This window comes from Choristoneura fumiferana, chromosome 6 (assembly GCF_025370935.1).
Source record: "Choristoneura fumiferana chromosome 6, NRCan_CFum_1, whole genome shotgun sequence".
Taxonomy (NCBI): domain Eukaryota; kingdom Metazoa; phylum Arthropoda; class Insecta; order Lepidoptera; family Tortricidae; genus Choristoneura; species Choristoneura fumiferana.
In genome coordinates, this window is record NC_133477.1 from 10,243,401 (window position 1) to 10,261,415 (window position 18,015).

At 36.8% G+C, this 18,015-nt stretch overlaps 1 protein-coding gene across 1 annotated transcript in view; it reads left to right on the plus strand.

Moving 5' to 3' along the window:
- The first annotated feature begins 631 nt into the window (after window positions 1–631).
- Window positions 632–18,015, plus strand: part of LOC141429005 (uncharacterized) — a 69,109-nt gene continuing 51,725 nt past the window's right edge. The window contains exons 1-2 of the mRNA XM_074089140.1: window positions 632–1,025; window positions 15,791–15,891. Coding sequence (XP_073945241.1) covers window positions 852–1,025; window positions 15,791–15,891 — 275 coding nt within the window. The 5' untranslated portion in view covers window positions 632–851. The remainder of the gene's footprint in view (window positions 1,026–15,790; window positions 15,892–18,015) is intronic.

The following is an 18,015-nucleotide window of genomic DNA, read 5'->3' on the forward strand; positions in this document are numbered from 1 at the left end:
TTACATATATTCGTGCAAAATTACAGCTCTCTAGCATTGATAGTCCCTGAGCAAAGCCGCGGACGGACAGACAGACAGACAGACAGACATGGCGAAACTATAAGGGTTCCGTTTTTGCCATTTTGGCTACGGAACCCTAAAAAGAAGCTTTAGGTGAATAGGATTTTAAAGTAAGAGAAAAAAAGTGTCTCCAGCCGATAGAACGTGGGTATACTCTATCAGCTAACCATGTTAAAATGAAATGACCAGACCAATTCTAAAAGAGACCGAAAATTAGGTAGGTATGTACCTATGTTTTGCCACAAAAATCTTTCTTCTTAATTATATTATACACTTAAATGCGAAAGTTCGTGAAGCTATACTATTATGTATAAGACATGTGTGTCTTTCGCGTTTAAAGAGCTGAATGAATTTAAATGAAATTTAGCACATAGTTAATGATATCGATTAATACTAAGAACACTTTTTCTGGAAAACTTATAAACGAATTATTCGCAGGCGAAGTCACGGGCGACAGGTAGGTAGGTCTTCATATTGTTTTATCTCTTAGGAGACATCAATACGAGATACCGTTAATTCAAGTCATTTATTTCAGGCATAAAAACCCATAATTTGTTAGTATTACAGTACACTTACATGCTAGAATTAGTATTTACATGTGCTAGTTTTCCCAAAATTGGAGTTATCGCTTGCAACCCGCGGCACCAACAAAGTCCTGTCATTCACTGCGCGCCAGTGCGGAGAGTCGCACGTGGCCAACGTGACGCGATTGTACGGCGATGATAGTGATTGCCGGGAACGTACGCCGACCAACCACCCCATGAGAGTACCCAAAACATCCTGCCATCAGGATGCGCTGGCGTCCCCGCGCGGCGCCCACCCGCGCCAAAGAGCGCGCCAACATCAGCTTCTTTATCTTCATCATGTTCTTCGCTGTCTTCGGAGTGATCATTCTCACTGAGCTCCTGCTTCTGGAGAGGCCTCCTGTCAACTCCGCAAGGTCCCGCTACAGTGATGCCCTGCAGGTTAGCAATCAAATTTACGGATCACAGATGTTTACAAATTTTGATACGCGCGGTTTTCCCGTAAATCGGATGTGAGTTTTTTATGACGATTACTGTAATCACGGAGTTTGTTTGGAAATGTTTATACTCGTTTGTTAAATTTTGAGTCTGTTATTATTTACCTGCTATTCCTACATAAATAACATTTGTGACTTTGTACATACCTAACACTTTAGTCAATATAGGATTTTGAGAATGTCAATGGTGATACAAAGTTTGATACTTGTGTTTGAATGAATTACGAGGAATCTGGGCTCAGGACAATAAAAGTTCTTACTTCAATTCTTAATAAATAAACACTTTTATTGAATAAAAAAATAAATTTAAGCTTTCTTAATTAAAACTTTTATAATCTATGTAAATTTCTAGTCATTCGTCTAGATCTTACATATTTGATCCATGTTTACTTTAGAATATTCGATAACATTCCATGTAGTCGCTTTCGTAATAATTGTAGCTGTCTAGGTACTCAAATAGATCTGAACATGGTCGATCTATTGAATAATGTTTTGTCGTCGTATTTTTTCAGATAACTTCGAATTTATATTGCTTTCTCAATTTGCTTTAGTAAACTTTAGTAAGCTAGTTGAGAAAGCAAGATATATACGAACTTTTGCGAGAAAATACGATGACAAAACATTATTCACGACATCTGTACACCTACCTATTGTATAACGTTTTTGCGTGTTAGATATTTTGAGCAAAGAGCTTTGATGTTTAATTATGATGAAGCCTGTGTAATGTACCGACAATCCACTTCACTCGAACCATTGTTTGGGTGATATGTGTTCTGTAAATAAATTTATTCTTATCTCGTTCCGGTATACCCACCTACTGCGCGGCAAGAGCGCGCTGCGCCAATCAAACAAAGCTCTCTTTGCAACAAAGCTAATGAAAAAACGAACAAACGTGACGCACTATCTTCCAGCGACGACTCTACTTCTGGAAAATATGTAAACAAATTGTAAGCAATAGAAAAAGCTTTGTTGCTTACTGTTTTCATAATATCTCTACAGCAAAAAATACACTCCTTTCGTTTGGAAGTTGTTTAAAAAAATCTTGTGTTATTTAAACACGATCAATACACTACTAAATCTCTTATTAATTGAAGACTCTTTTGATTTAAAAAGAGCAGTTAATTTAGCCGTTTGTTACATCTCAATCAGTCATTAATTTGGTATTACCCAGGGATTATGAATTAATATTTCGTAAGGTAAACAGGAAACTAAGCATATCTTAAACACAAAAGAGCTTTGCTTTGTTAAGGAATAGGTAGGTACTCTCTGGCTAGATTACTAAGATCAATAGAGCTAAGATAAAAATAGGTATTATTATTCAAATGCTACGTAGAGAAATGCGGCATTTATTTTGTCAACGGATTTATGATAAGAACAAATTTTTACTGACACTCTCAGAGACGTTCTATATTATTTAATGGAATAAGTACCTACATTAAGATACGATAATGAGAACTTTTGTATCTATTACTCCATTTATATTACAATATAAATGATTTTTCGTAGCAACGTATTTGAAAAATTCACAGATTTCGTGCTGCACGGTCGCAATCTACGGAATTCGAAAAAATATTATCGCTGAGCGACGTGAAAGTCGGAATAAGGAAAAGATTACAAAATAAAACTACAGCATTGAATGATAATTAAGTATTTTATTGTCGTTCTGACTTTTTTCAAACAGGTTAGGCCCGATCGTTTTTTTTAGGCTCAAATTGTAGCTGACTAAACTGTTCAGAGATTTTTCTCAAATTTTTGAAATCATTCTTCGTTTCCAAAATATCGAGTGCCAAAATCAAAAATTCGGGGTTTTTTTTACACTATTTCGGCCATTACTCTTTTCCTTTTAGACTTTCTCGAATAATTCTTTTTGCACCTTACAGCTCTCGTGAGTACGCGTCTTTTGAGTCTTTTTTGAATATCATATCTTCACAACTCTCCGATATATAAGGGGATCTCACTTTTTTGTGTAATCGGAGCCTACACTGGAGCGAACGAAAAGACATTTCCAATGTCAAAATAACCATGCCGAATTTCATGACATGACCCGCGTATGTATCGCGTGGGAATATCGGGATAAAAAGTAGCCTATGCGTTATTTTCGATATTTTTAGCTGTCAGCTAGATACCAAATCCGTTCAGCCGGGTGTAGAAGTAAAAACAAAACTATGATTGGTTTTTTGGAGTCTTTTTGTATTTTTTATTTTCAACTCCAAATTTGTTACTTTTACAGGTATCCCGTGAAACCATATCGAAAATAGAAAAAGAAAGAAAGAGTGTGTTGGTTCCGAAAAAGTGTGACGTCTCTCGATGAGAGCGGTACATAGATGTCGCTAGTGCTGCTGCATAAGTAGCGTAATAGAAATAAGCAACCTGAGATATGTGTGCATAAGAAAAATTCGTGTCTAGATTCCTGTCCAGCGGTCGTGTAGGGGTTATAGCACGCAGCACGGATTGCTGAGGACCTAGGTTTGATTCCCAGCGCTGGTCTATTTTTCTGGTTTTTCTGTGCATCCATGTCTCAGTTTGTATTTTCGAAAAACGAAACTTCCCATGAGGATTCCCGAAAGTTACATCGTGATTTTCATTGCCGTTGGATTAAAAATAACCATGTCAAATTAAATGACTCTAAGCCCAGTGGTTGTTAATTCGAGATTTTATCCATGTCCCGTGGAAATCCCGTTTTTCCAGGTCTCCAGTTATCTACATACTAAATTCCATAGAAATCGGTCCAACCGTTTTAGCGTGAAAGAGCACCAAACACATACACACACACACACACACACACACACACACACACACACACACACACACACACATACAAACTTTCGCATTTATACTAAATAATAGTATCTAGCCTAGGAATACTAAGCAAAGATACTTCAACTTTTAAAGGGAGAATTGTCCAGGTTCCAATACCAAACTTTAATAAAATAACTTTCCAGACAAGGATCGTTATTCTCCGTTGGTTCTCATCTTAGTAAATGGTACGAGGGCTGCTACTTATCAATCCGGAATACTACTTATACTATACTTATGTAAATAAACTAGCTGTTGACCGCGACTCCGTCCGCGTAGAAGTATGAAAAATAGTTTACGTCCTATTCTCAGACCTACCGAATACAACCGAAAAACCGGCCAAGAGCGTGTCGGACACGCCCAAAAACCCGGACGGACGGATAGACAGACAGACAGACAGGCATGGCGAAACTATAAGGGTTCCGTTTTTGCCATTTTGGCTCCGGAACCATAACAAGTCGTTTCGGAGGAGCTTGGTCACAAGCACTGACACGAAAATTTTATATATTAGAATAAAATAATGGTTTCATTGATTTTCAAAATACTCTCTGTGATGTTCGATATACTTTTTCACGCGTTAAAACCAACTTTTGTAGCACTTTTTCCAGTCCGACTGAGATATTTCCAAAACGTGCTGTTTGAACGCAGCGACTGCTTCTTCTCGTATCGAAATCATTGACAACGTAATTTATTCTTCACGCTTGGAAATAAAAAATGGCCGCTGCACACCAGATGCGTGTGCGTGTCACGCACACGCACCAGTAATCAGTTGTAATATACGAAATTGTATAGAAAGATGCTAGTACGCACGCCACGCATCTGGTCTGGCATCTTTCTATAAAGTTTCATAAATTACAACGGTGCGTGTGCGTGTCACGTCATGACTTAGGGTGCCAGATCAGGGCTGGGATCAGGGCCCTTAATTCGATCTTCTGAGGTTCCAAAAACCAACTTGTTTCGCCTGATGTATGAGAGCTGGCATTGTCATGTCATGATGAAAGATTCTTCGTTTCTGGATATCTCTTCGTATTTACCATGCGTAAATTTACATTCAGGGTTACATACAGCTTATAAATGAGTTAATTTTTCCGATTCCAGATTCATAAGTAGCAGCCCTTGTACGAGTACGTAGTGTGTAAATATGAGCTTTGAACAAACAACAACCACCAATATATCCTGAAAGCTTAAACGAAAGGTTTCCACTTGAATGGTTTGTCTTTGTCTGGCACGTTTTCTATTTGCACATCGAAAAATTCTGGTAACAAAAGCTCTATGTTTGAGACAGACTAAAAAGAAGTTAACACCTATTAATTGCCACAGATATAGTGAATAATGTATTTCCACCGTGCACCGGGAAATGTCGGATCTCAATCATAAATTATATATGGAACTTTAATACTTAGTGTCAAATTAACTAAAATAATGACTGCTCACCCGCGACCTTATGATAGCTACGTTTATGCAAGTTTGATGCAGTGGCGTAACTAGGTGGATAAGGGCCCCGGTGCATAGAGAAAGAATCGGGCCATCATCCTTCTTTCCATGTAGCTTGAACTTTTATTGGCCTTCAAAAACATTTAAGTACCTAAAAAAATGGCTAGAGCCTGCTCACAACATTTTTTTTCTCTTTTCTTTTATGCTTCTCTCTTTTCAAAGCTTAGGTTAGAGGGCCCCCTGGGTCCGGGGCCCTGGTGCACAGTACCTCCTAGCCACTGGTTTGATGATAGATGGGTTTGTGAATATTATTATCACTATCGATATCTTTAGGTAGAGTCGATAAGTGAGAAGTCACTATGATAACAGATGAAAAATACCGCAAAAATTCCGGATCCGTTGATTAGTATGTCGTTTTTATTTGTCATCGGCGCTTTCTTAAATAAAAATAAGCAATTGGAATAGCTTCTTATGTTACAAAGTTACCGTTGAAACTACATTTTGTTTTAATATCCGACACTTAAGTAGTTGGGTTTTATCCCGTATCTTCGTCGCGTAGCACCGAGCATCATGATCGTTAGTTCGAACGCTTATAATCATATTTTTAAGCGTGTTAAATGATGATGACCATCTATTGATTACGTTGACTTAGGAGTTTGAGGTTTTTCACTGCTCCACGTGGAGTAGACCTAAGTATTTGTTATTCATTTTAAATTGATACCTCCTCGCGTTTCTGAGAAAGAGGTCTTGGATGACGGCCGGACAGACAGACAGACAGATAGACAGACGAGCAACAAAGTGGTCCTCCGTTCGGGTTCCGTTTTGCTAACTGAGGTGCGAAAACCTAAAAAGAACTCGGAGCTAAGCTCGGTCGCCCAAGTACTGATTATTATAATTGTTGGTGCTAATGCCACTTGAGTGAGATACGACGCGCTAACTAAAGTGATATCCCCTTGATGAAATTATTTTGAATGGACTGAAGGTCCACTACGACTAGAACTTTTCAATATTAATCACGAATTTAGTTTCGGCTACTGAATTAGATGATGAATTTTATCGATTCAGCATCTATACGACGGTGCAGTTATCTGTATGTAAATTAAGTTACAGGAGAAAATTCGCTCAAAACAGAAGCACTTAAGTCGGTGTTCATGGTTAACTGGGCTAACACGTTTGAACAATGTTGACGTTACGGTCTCGGCGTCAAGTACCGTGTATAGGTATTTACCTATTTTATTTTCTAGTACAGTCACTCTACACTCTAGTAGAGTGTGCAAAAATATCTGGCACGTCCTATCGGTTCTAGAAATAGTCATTTTGAACATGAAACTACTGTGAGACTCACTCATATTAAATGATATTGTAACGCTTTAGCTCGACATGTTTCGGGCTATTTCGTAGGTCGACTCACGTCGTAAACTCGGTTTAAGACGTGAGTTATCCGTTACAATATAATTTAATAGAGTCATTATCAGATATTTATGCACGCGTTGTAGTGTCAGATATTAGTGCTAGCAACTGAACGATATGCAAATTGAAGTGGCAATGGGCAGGCCACATCGCTCGAAGAACAGATAACCGTGGAGAAAAGTCCTCGAGTGGCGACCACGGACCGGAAGACGAAGCGTTGGCAGGCCTCCCACCAGGTGGACTGATGACATCGTGGGAGTTGCGGGAAACCGGTGGATGCAAGTGGCGAGCTGACGTTCATTGTGGCATTCTAAGGGGGAGGCCTTTGTCCAGCAGTGGACGTCTTCCGGCTGATGATGATGATGATGAACTGAACGATGGAATACAACCGAAAACGTTTTTTTAAACCGAAAAGTAAAAAAATGATATTTTACAATCAAGAGGAATATCTAACCGGACACATTTTTGTTGGATTCGCACACTGAGGGCTCTGAATGTATGCAGAATTAAGAATCTTATGTTGCGGGTATCAATGGGCAGCGTTGATCACACGTACACCTTAATTGAGTAGCTTCCTCTTTTTTTAAGGTTGTCAGAGAAATATATATTTTTTGTATTCAAAACTATGAGACTATGCCCACTACTACGTTTCCTAACCAACCGTCGCCGTCGCGTGTATGTACCTATGTGCTTGTGATTCCGTTCCTGACACGTTCCTATTACGGTTAGTTACTTATAGCATGATATGGTGTAGTGGGTAGAGAGACCTTTAAACGGTACCCTCATAGAATAGAATATAGGATCACATCGTTGTCCATCTGTCAAGACCCGTCAGTGTTTTACTTGCATTTCATTTAATTTAATTACATGTAAAATTTGTTATATTTTCTCTGTTATAAAAGTTAATTAATTTTAAAATATAATCGCTTTAGAAGTCTAATGGGGTTGAAAACAAACATTCACTCTCATTTACGTGTGGTTGAATATCAAAGTTTTCGAAACTGATTAATCTTTTCAATGGCCGGGAATGAAGGGGCACGTGCGTAGAATATCTCTGAATCAAATTAAAGTTTTGTTTGTGGAAAGTAGGTAATCAGGTCGAGGACAAGCCTTGATCGAAGGTGAACATTGATTTTAGTAAATTAAGAGAAGTAATTCTACCATTATAATATTACAAATAATAATAACACCACCTATACCGAGTGGGTGGAAAAGAGACGAAACAGATTAAATTTAGATTTTATGTATAGTTGTATCACAATTATCAACATGAAATTAATGATCTTAATTAACCAAATTTATTTTGTATACATTTATTTCCCGCTTTTTGATCAATTTCATGTCAAACGAAAATAATTTTTAAAAAACTTTCCTATACTCCTAAATCAATAACGTGGAGCGATACAATAAAGACTGGGACACAAACTGGGACTACAAAATTCGGAAATCGAAGTTCGTATCGTACCGTATAAAATAATATAAGCGGGACGGCCAGCAGCAGGGCTACTACGAAACTCGAAACTCGAAATTCGTATCGTACCGTCCCTCTCGCTCGCGTATAGTATAAGTGTCAGAGGGACCGCACGACACGAACTTCGAGTTTCGTAGTAGCATTGCTGACTACTGAATGGAATGAATGAAAAATATATATTTTTTTAAACTGGCACAGACATGGCACAGACCAAAGGCACAGACTAACAACATATAAATGAGGGCTATCGCCTTAGACTATGGAGATCAATAGATCGAGTTTCGAGTTTCGTAGTAGCCCGCAGATACGAAAGTTCGAATTTCGCACTTCTTACTCGTAGTATAGGGTCTGTTGTGTGGTGTCGGAAATCTTCAGATACGATTAGGAGAAGATCTACGATGTAGGTAACAAACATTAGATAAATTGAGTTTTGACTCACAGATACACAATACTTTATTGAGATCACAGTACTTTATTGTGGGTTTGACAGGCTAGTTGCCGTTCCCAAGTAGTTTATAACTAAATGAGCCCATCGCAAGCAAAGCTGTAAGTAATGTCAACCAGATCTCACGATACTTACGCTATCTAGCAGTGGCGTGGCGTCAGATATATTCGTGGTAAAGCCGTAGCAAAGATCGCTTACATCTTTCATAAATTCTGTAAGTCTTGTTGTGCTATTTTGTAAATATTGGGCAAGCCGGTGGGAATAGAGTTCTATGGACGCTTCGCCACTGCTATCTAGCGACATAATAAGTATTCCACCTATCAACTCTCACCAAGGAAATAGTTATGCTGTCGAGACAGTGGGTCTTCGTTTATTCAAATTATTGTGGCGCGGCAGGCAGCGAAGAAGACTTACTATTGATTTTTAAAAATAGGTAGGTGCCTGCACAATATCTTTGTTTTGATTTGACACTAACTTTTTATTTTCGTCATAGGCAAAGTAATGGATGGATATTAACATGAACACAGTAAAGTAATGTATGTTTTCACGTTGCTCAATTTTAGTACCTTAATTTTATTGTAAGTATACATAATACTTAGTTGTGGTCTGAAAATTAAACATTTAGCAACAACACTAGCTGAGGTCATTCACCTGTGAGATACATGCATGTGCTTATGTCTGATGTAGGTATGAAATGTCTCGGAATTTTGTTTACATTTTCATTTTACGTCTTTTTCGATATCGTCACATTTTCACATCTTGTCTCTAAATAGGTAAAAAAGTTAGCTTGTTTTGAATAGGTAGGTAAACGAGAGAGCGCCACTACGCGTCGGTAATGGTCAAATTTATATTTTCAAGCAAACTTAGCTTTTATAGTTTTTCTTGTAAATAATGATATATTTTACTACCATACCATCATGATTTTTTTCACATTTTTCAGGAGGGGAGGGGGGTGACCTTGGGGGGACGCACGATTTGAATATTTCGCAAACAGATCACTGAATCGGATCGTATTGACAACCCTCAATGAATTTAAAAGATCTATATTCAACGATACCCCACACTATAGGATTGGATGGGAAAAAAATACCCCCACTTTACGTCAATGGGAGATACTTTCAAAAATTGCTTTTTCAATTTTTTGTACCATTTTGTCGATATGGTTGCTTGGTTGCTACATACGAGTACATCCGTGCAAAATTACAGCTTTCTAGCACTGATAGTCTCTGAGCAAAGCCGCGGACGGACAGACACAATTCTTGCCATTCTGGGTACGAAACCCTAACAAAAGCAGTTTAACACCAGTTTAGCTACATCATTCAAGGCAAATGAAACATTGGTAATCTCTCCGGCCGCCATCCAGCATACGAGTAAGTACCTACTACACGGCACACGGTATCCTTAAATAAGATATCAAAGCAATAAATTTGCTTTAAGAGAAATGAGAAACTAACCGTGACTGTTGGGGATAAAACCAAATCTAATATTTCTCAAGGGCAACAAACTTTGAGCATTTCCTTCTGGCTGGCGTTCGAGAGCTTTTACGATAACTTTATTTAGGAAAACAGACGAAAGACTTGGTCTCGTAAATGAGTACGGATCACTATGATAAATATTTAGGATATTTTTGGTTTCCCCTACCTACAGCTGTCGGCTGGAATTAAGGAAAACAAGTTAAGAAACTTGTCTAGAGATCATTTACTAAGGATGTTAATATAATTGAACAAAATAGTGTATGCAATTCCAATTCCACATCTACGTCACTGTTAAGAAATCTTCTCTTAAGAAGTTGCTTTTATCATCTCCTTCTTCTTAAATTTAAAATCTATTATGCTCTTGTCGGTAGAGTAGTCCCACTCCGCACGGTCTTTGGCCAGCTGTTTGTCTTCCTGATACGACACGACACCCACCCTGCCCTTTACCTGGCTAAAATAGGTCAATCTTGGTCTTCCTCTATCTCGTTTTCCTTCTATTTTGCCTTCCAGTAGGTTAAGAAAGAAATTCACGCACATTATTATTTTATTTTCGAAGTAACGCGCATGCCAGCAGTTAAACGTTGTTTGCCAATGCTAAAGATAGTTTTAACAAGTTAAATGTAAAAGCTTTTAATAACTCAAATTGATTCATTATAATGGTTCAACTATATGAAATGTTTTATCTTGTCATTAAATCGCTAAAAAGTGTTCAATGTTTACATTACAATCGTGGCTGTATAACCTTTAACTACAGGTAGTTAATTGCTGCCTATTAAATAAGTTTAAATGTACTTCCGTTAATCGCCGTCGATGATTTAAAATGTTTATAGATAAGGTAAACGTACACTGTTCCGATATATGACGCAATATTTCATTTGGAGGGCATATTTATTATCATAAAAGCTAATATTTCCCACAAATGAAAACCTCCACTTACTAAATATATTCAGAGATGGGCATTAATCTATTAATTTTTTTATGAACTAATCAATCGACTGAACAATCAATCGTCACAAAATTAATCGCGATTAATTTAGTCGCGATTAAATCAATGAACGGAGTATTCGAATAACGATTGATCAATCATTATTTTAATCGATTAAATTTCACGATTAAAATCTCGATTAAGAAATACGCACGTTACAAAAATTAAATATGTCTTGTCATGTGTTGTGCACTTGGAAAATCATTCTAGTATGAATACTGTGTGATATTTAGTACAAAAAAATATTTATTTCTAATACTTATTAATCGAGAGAAAATTAATCTAATTAATTAATTGCTTAAAAATGTAGTCGCCGGTAATAATTGACAATCAATTTAATCCTGACTAAAATTAATCGTAAGTCTTACGACTGAGATTAATCTATCGTCATTTTAATCGTTAATTGCATTTTGTCCATTTCTGACTATAATACACTGTTTTTCGCCGCTTTGGTTAGATTTTTATGGTGCCCCACTATTTCCGAAAGATCCGTTTATCCATCAATCCGTAGTAAAAATTCGGTCGCTCTATGGTTCCGGGAATGAACTAGTGCACTCCATTCCGCGTTCTTATGCAATACATAAGAAAAAAAATGATTTCATTTTTGTAGGTACTTATATCTTTTGTTCGTAAATGTTTATTTGTTATAATTATTATAGTGGATTAAAACATCATTTTCATACCAAAAATCAGGAGCATGTAAAAATAGAAAAAAAAACATTATTTATACTTAATGTATACCTCGTATAATATTTTGGTTTGATCATTGTCATTGTGCTTGAATTATGACATTATTTCATTTGATTTTTGCATACATTTCACATGTAAATTATTTTATTTACTGCTGTCTACCTGCTACACACTTATGATTTTACTATTATTAAATCAAGTTTTGTTAAGATTAATATTTCATAGCTTGTTAATTATTAAATGAAATTATCTATGTAATTTTCTTATTTTTCTAAATTTTGGCTTTAAAACATACTCTTATCTATCAACAATTTTATAAATTTTAGTATTATTAAAGTACTTAATTTATTCCAAGCAAGTGGCGCTCCTCGTCGACATCACGTTACGAACAAGAGCACAAGCGACGACACCCTAACTTTGGAAAGGTCAAAAACGGCCTTAGAAGAGTTGAGAATATTATATTAGAGTTCAGAGTAGATGTAGTCTACAATAGTATGGTATAAAAATACAACATTTTAAGGTTTTCTTATTTTGAAGTTTAAATCAAAAACCCTGGTTTCACGTGCTATCCCGTTATAGTGTACCTTTACCTTAAGTCAAATATTTCTCACTCACTCTTATTTACCATTATAACAATCTAATATTATTAGGGTCTCCAATATTTTTAAATAATTTAGTTATCAGCTATAATAATTTCTAACAGTGAAAAACTTAAAATACCTTTCTGATTCCGAGTAAGTACTTCAATGTATTTCAAGAGGTTAAGTTTGTAAGCATGCAAATTGAGGCTGTCCGGGTCAAGGAATTTAGGGCAACACTCCAAAGATATTGCCAGTAAGTACCATCTCGAAACCTGTCAACGGCCATGTTACAGTTTGGGATTAATTGAACCTTAGTAATAGTTAGCATTCAGCAAATGGTATGGAAATTATTATTAACAACTACTTGCTGCTACTCTAGCAGATATTCAGAAAATTTGTTCGTTAGGTCTTACTTATATGATATATTATTGCATTAGGTACTTTTTTTCTCAATTTGTTTATCTTGCGGGAGCTGGCCGTAGCCAAAATAATAAATTGGCTACCTAGCTTACGGAGTGACGGAAATTTTGCTGGTTTTAACTCTGTAACTTAATTCAAGTATAGTTCATAGACTTATATTGTTGTTACCAGGGCTAAATATAAAAGGCGGGGATTGTGTTATAGATCGCTAAACTACTGTAATAAAATAACATTAATAACTCTCCGCATAATCGTTATCAAGTTTATTTTCGCCCCAAACAGAACAGCGCAGAGGCAAGTATCAATAAATGTCATTGTCGGTAGTAAAACATTAAGGACTTTTTGTCCGTTCTAGAAGATATTTCCTGCCTGATCGTTTATCACTCACGCCATAGCCTTAATACTATTACTTACTGCCAACGTACAAAATAATAGATAAACCATGCCTTGGAGCATTTATTATCGTATTTACATAGTAAGTTTTTGATTTATAATTTTTAACCGTTTATCTAAAATACCTATACAAAGTAAGATACCGTGTAACAGGTAACGCTAACTTCAAGACCGGCTTAGTCTTAAGATAGTTCTTTCTATACTATATCTACTCGTATGCTTTTAACTAAATGATTCTATGTTGTGTTGAATCAAACCTTTTATACATTACTCAGCGGCACATTTGGCCCACTCTTTATACAAAATTACTGATTCTGCATACATTTGAGGGCCAAATTTTTTGGCCGCTCAGTATATTTTGAACTTGTGTTTTGTAATTTTTATATCGCATAATGAAACGCACACTTCACAGGAATGTTAGCGGGCACTGTTGCACTTGTATAAATCAGAGCCCCAGACCCTGAGAAACTCGTTTAAAACGGAATAACCCAATTTGTGTGCGATTGGGCATGTTAGTTTTAATAGGGGATGTTATTCAGTTGGCCTGCCCGGGAATAAAATATAGGCGAGTTGGCCGTAAGCCGTGGAGCTGACAGGGGCGCGAATAAGCGAGCGGATTCCAGTGCCATGCCCCTAAGCCTCGGGAACAAATAAAAATTCCTCGCGTTCATCCTTTCTATCAAAAGGGATGAAACTAGACTCTGTTTCCATTAAGTTTATGCTTTCAACCTTGGCTACAATAAATATTGTATATAATATATTGACGACCGGATGGCCAAGTGGTTGGAGAACCTGGCTACCAAGCTTGAGGTCCCGGGTTCGATTCCCGGCCGGGGCAGATATTTGTGTGAATCTATTTATGTCTTTATCTGTATAAGTATGTTTATCCGTTGCCTAGTATCCATAGTACAAGCTTTGCTAAGTTTGGGACTAGGTCAATTGGTGTCAAGTGTCCCATGATATTTATTATTTATTTATTTATTTATTGTTATAAAGCCATATTTAGGTATATATCATGTGGGACCGTTGATTCACAATGGCTTGTTTCTTTTAATGCACTATACTCGGTACTTACTAACTTAATATGTTTGCCACGCCCTGATAATCGTTGTATAACTAGTTATGGTATCTAGATGTCCCGTGAGACTTTAATTTTGTTAATGTAGCAGTCATTATTGTAACGGTTATAACTCTAAAATATTTTAACTTTAAAGAAAAATAGAGGACACTGTCCAAGACCGTTGAAATACCTTGCCTTTCAAAATGAAGTGTTAACTTTATATTAATAGAAGTAAGTAGATGACCCTAGTAGACGTTGTGCTTTAAAATATATACTTAGTTATTCTGCTACCGCTGAAATCTAAGATTGTAAAAGTTTTCGGTAAGACTATAAATGCCCTAATGATGGCCGACATTCGCTATAAGATTGCAACTTAAGATGAAAAATTTCTATAGGGCATGATTGCATTGAAACAGAAAGCTATTAGTGACATTAATGTAATAGAGGGACAAAAATGTAAACTAAACATAATAAACCGTACTAGGTACACATTAATCAACCTACTGAGTCAATATTGGAACTCATATCACTGCCACAAGGTCGGCAATCACTGCTATCGGAATCAGAATACAACGATAATAATCTTTAATACTGGTATAGACTGAGCTTTACTGAATCATGGATCTGGTACAAAATACTATCGAAAATACAAACTGAGACATGGATGCATAGAAAAACCAGAAAAAGAGATCAGCACAGAGAATCGAACCCAGGTCCTCAGCATTCCATGCTGCGTGCTATAACCCCTACACCACTGCTGGACAGGAATCTAGACACAATTTTTTCCTATGCATACATATCTCAGGTTGCTTATTTCTGCAGCAGCACTAGCGACATTTATGTTGCGTCGACAGACGTCACACTCTTTCGGAACCAACCGCTCACCCAGACAAGAAATGTCGCTACTAAGCAATCAAATTATAATTGATTTTTTGGAGTCTTTTTGTATTTTTTATTTCAACTCCAAATTTGTTACTTTTACGGGTATCCCGTGAAACCATATCGAAAATACAAACTGAGACATGGATGCACAGAAAAACCAGAAAAAGAGACCAGCACTGGGAATCGAACCCACTGGGACTGGGATGGGAGTGTGACGTCTGTCGACGCAACATAGATGTCGCTAGTGCTGCTGCTCAAGTAGCAAAGTAGAAATAAGCAACCTGAGATATGTATGCATAGGAAAAATCGTGTCTAGATTCCTGTCCAGCAGTGGTGTAGGGGTTATAGCACGCAGCACGGAGTGCTGAGGACCTGGGTTCGATTCCTAGTGCTGGTCTCTGTTTCTGGTTTTTCTGTGCATAGTACAAAATACTTACATATTAATTTTATATGAAGGAAATTAAGACGGTGGTGCTGACAGGTAATATGTAATTAGGTACTTAATTTCATCAGTAATGTGTGACAATCAGTTAAAATATAATTTGGATATGAATTGCTTAGTTACCTAATAAACGAATGTTACAGTCAACCTCCCTTCACACGGCTGTTCCCTTTACAAGGATGCAACTTTGAAAACAAAACATGATTTCTTTTTTTTTTACTGCAGGGCTGGGAAGGCAGGACAGAGACCGGCGCAGACGGCGTGGACCCACCGCCGCCCGCGCACTCTGCCTTAGACGCTGTGTGGCAACCTGTTGCTGGGACCAGGTAAGCATTAACCACAGAATGACTTTAGAATATGACTGGGTACGAGTATTGTACCACTTATAAATAATCATTGTGTAGTTCCTCCCCCCTCGACCAATAATATTGGAAGGTGGCGATTTATTGTTGCAAATTATATTTTAAGGTTGGTGTTTACATAAAACCACGATCTGCCGTACTCAGATAAGTCAAGTAACGACAATGAATATCTTACAAATTCCATTCTTAAACTTTTAAAGAAGCGTATTCGCTTATTTGCGTATTATTTATTATATTAATATATTAAAAGACGTCCCTAATTGCGGCAGTTAGCTATTCTGGCACTTCCTCTGATTTTTTTTATAAGATTGCGCTTTGTCTTCCTAAATTCTCACGTTATAAAGTTATGATAAAGAACAAATTAACAGTAAGAATAACTACCGAATCTACCTTCTTGTTATAGAACAAATTGTTTACTGAATAAATAATATATATGATGAAAAAACATCTAAAATAACAATACGGCGACTCTCTTCAAGGTGTTAAGTATTACATCTGGTAAAAAATTGTGACAATATAACAAAGGCATTTTTAAACAATTTGCGTATAAGTTTCTAGTTAATGCAAAATGCTTCCAGCCGCGAACGCCTATCTCGACTACATTCCCGTCATGCCGACACGACGCCGTAAATATTTTCTAAATGCCACCATAATGAATAGTCTAATAAGAATAATACAAGACCAGACAGATGCCTTGAATAATGGGGTATCTGGGTGAAATCTCTTTGTATACGCGACTTCTATATTTCATTATTTTTTCATCTTTTGCACTATGCGACCCCGAGTTAAGTAGGGGAGACCGAGGAGAGTAGTGACAACGTCGATATTTGGAAACTTACGAGTATATTAACTGCTAGCGATCTCGCAACAGCACGCGTTCGAGACTTGAACTAAATCAAAAAATAAAAAAAAACCTGACTGCCAAAACTAAAAGGAAGAAAATAAGCATAGTGGTCTAGAACTCTGTTAAGCAGCTAATTTAAAATTCAACAGTCGGGACCCATTACTAAGAGTTTTTGAGCGTCAATTTAAACGGGTCCCGACTGTTGAACTTTAAATTAGCTGCTTAACAGAGTTCTAGACCACTAGGCTTATTTTCTTCCTTTTAGTTTTGGCAATCGTTCAAAGGTTAACTGGAAGAGATTCCTTTAAGGGATAAGTTCGCCTTTGTACATCTTATTACCGTGTTATTTATTTTATGTGTTATGTACAATAAAGAGTTTTACAATTCAATACAATACAATCGGGTTTTTTTGTTTCTTTTTTTTTAAATTTAATGTTTTATTTACATTTTTTTGATATTTATGTGAAAACGGTAGATTAAAAGCATTATAACCCATATATATTTAGAATAGGCTAATTAATTAGCTTTCATTTGATACCCCTATTGTTACAATACAAAATATATTTTTTTATTCCTCCGCCATATTTTTGTTCGCAGACGCCATATTGAAATATTATATAGCCTATGTCACTCCAACAGTTATGACAAATCCAATGATACCTCATATGTTAAAATCTGTCTAGCCGTTTAGGCTGCAGCGAGGACCAAAGAAATGGACATGCATACCCACATACATACATACATACGCTCGAAATACATAACCCTCCTTCGGGCAGTCGGGTAAAAACGCGCGCTATTTCGAGCTCGCTAGCAATTAATAAGCTCCGAAAAATCAACGTTGTCACTACTCTCCTCTGTCCAAACTCTCTTTGGTCTCCCCTACTAACCCAAGGTTAAGTAGTGTCGTAATAGATTCCTGTGACCTGTCATAACCCAGGTTTGACGATTTAATTTTTTACCCAACGGTCTATGCAAGTTGCCTTTAATGCATCTCTCATCTCTAACCTATACATCCTATACGTCCTGTAGGGCACTGGCTTCTTCTCAGAATGGCAGAGCTTTAATGTAGCTCCTACGTGGATATAGTAGGTACGCTCAAAAGTTAAATATACAGTGTGGAAAAATAAGTCGGGCCCTGGGGGGAAACTACCTTAAATCCTTAAAGAGAAATTTTATCGTTTAGTATCATAAAAAAAATTAACCGACTTCAAATAAGGATGGGTCATCATTTGGTTGTTTTTTTT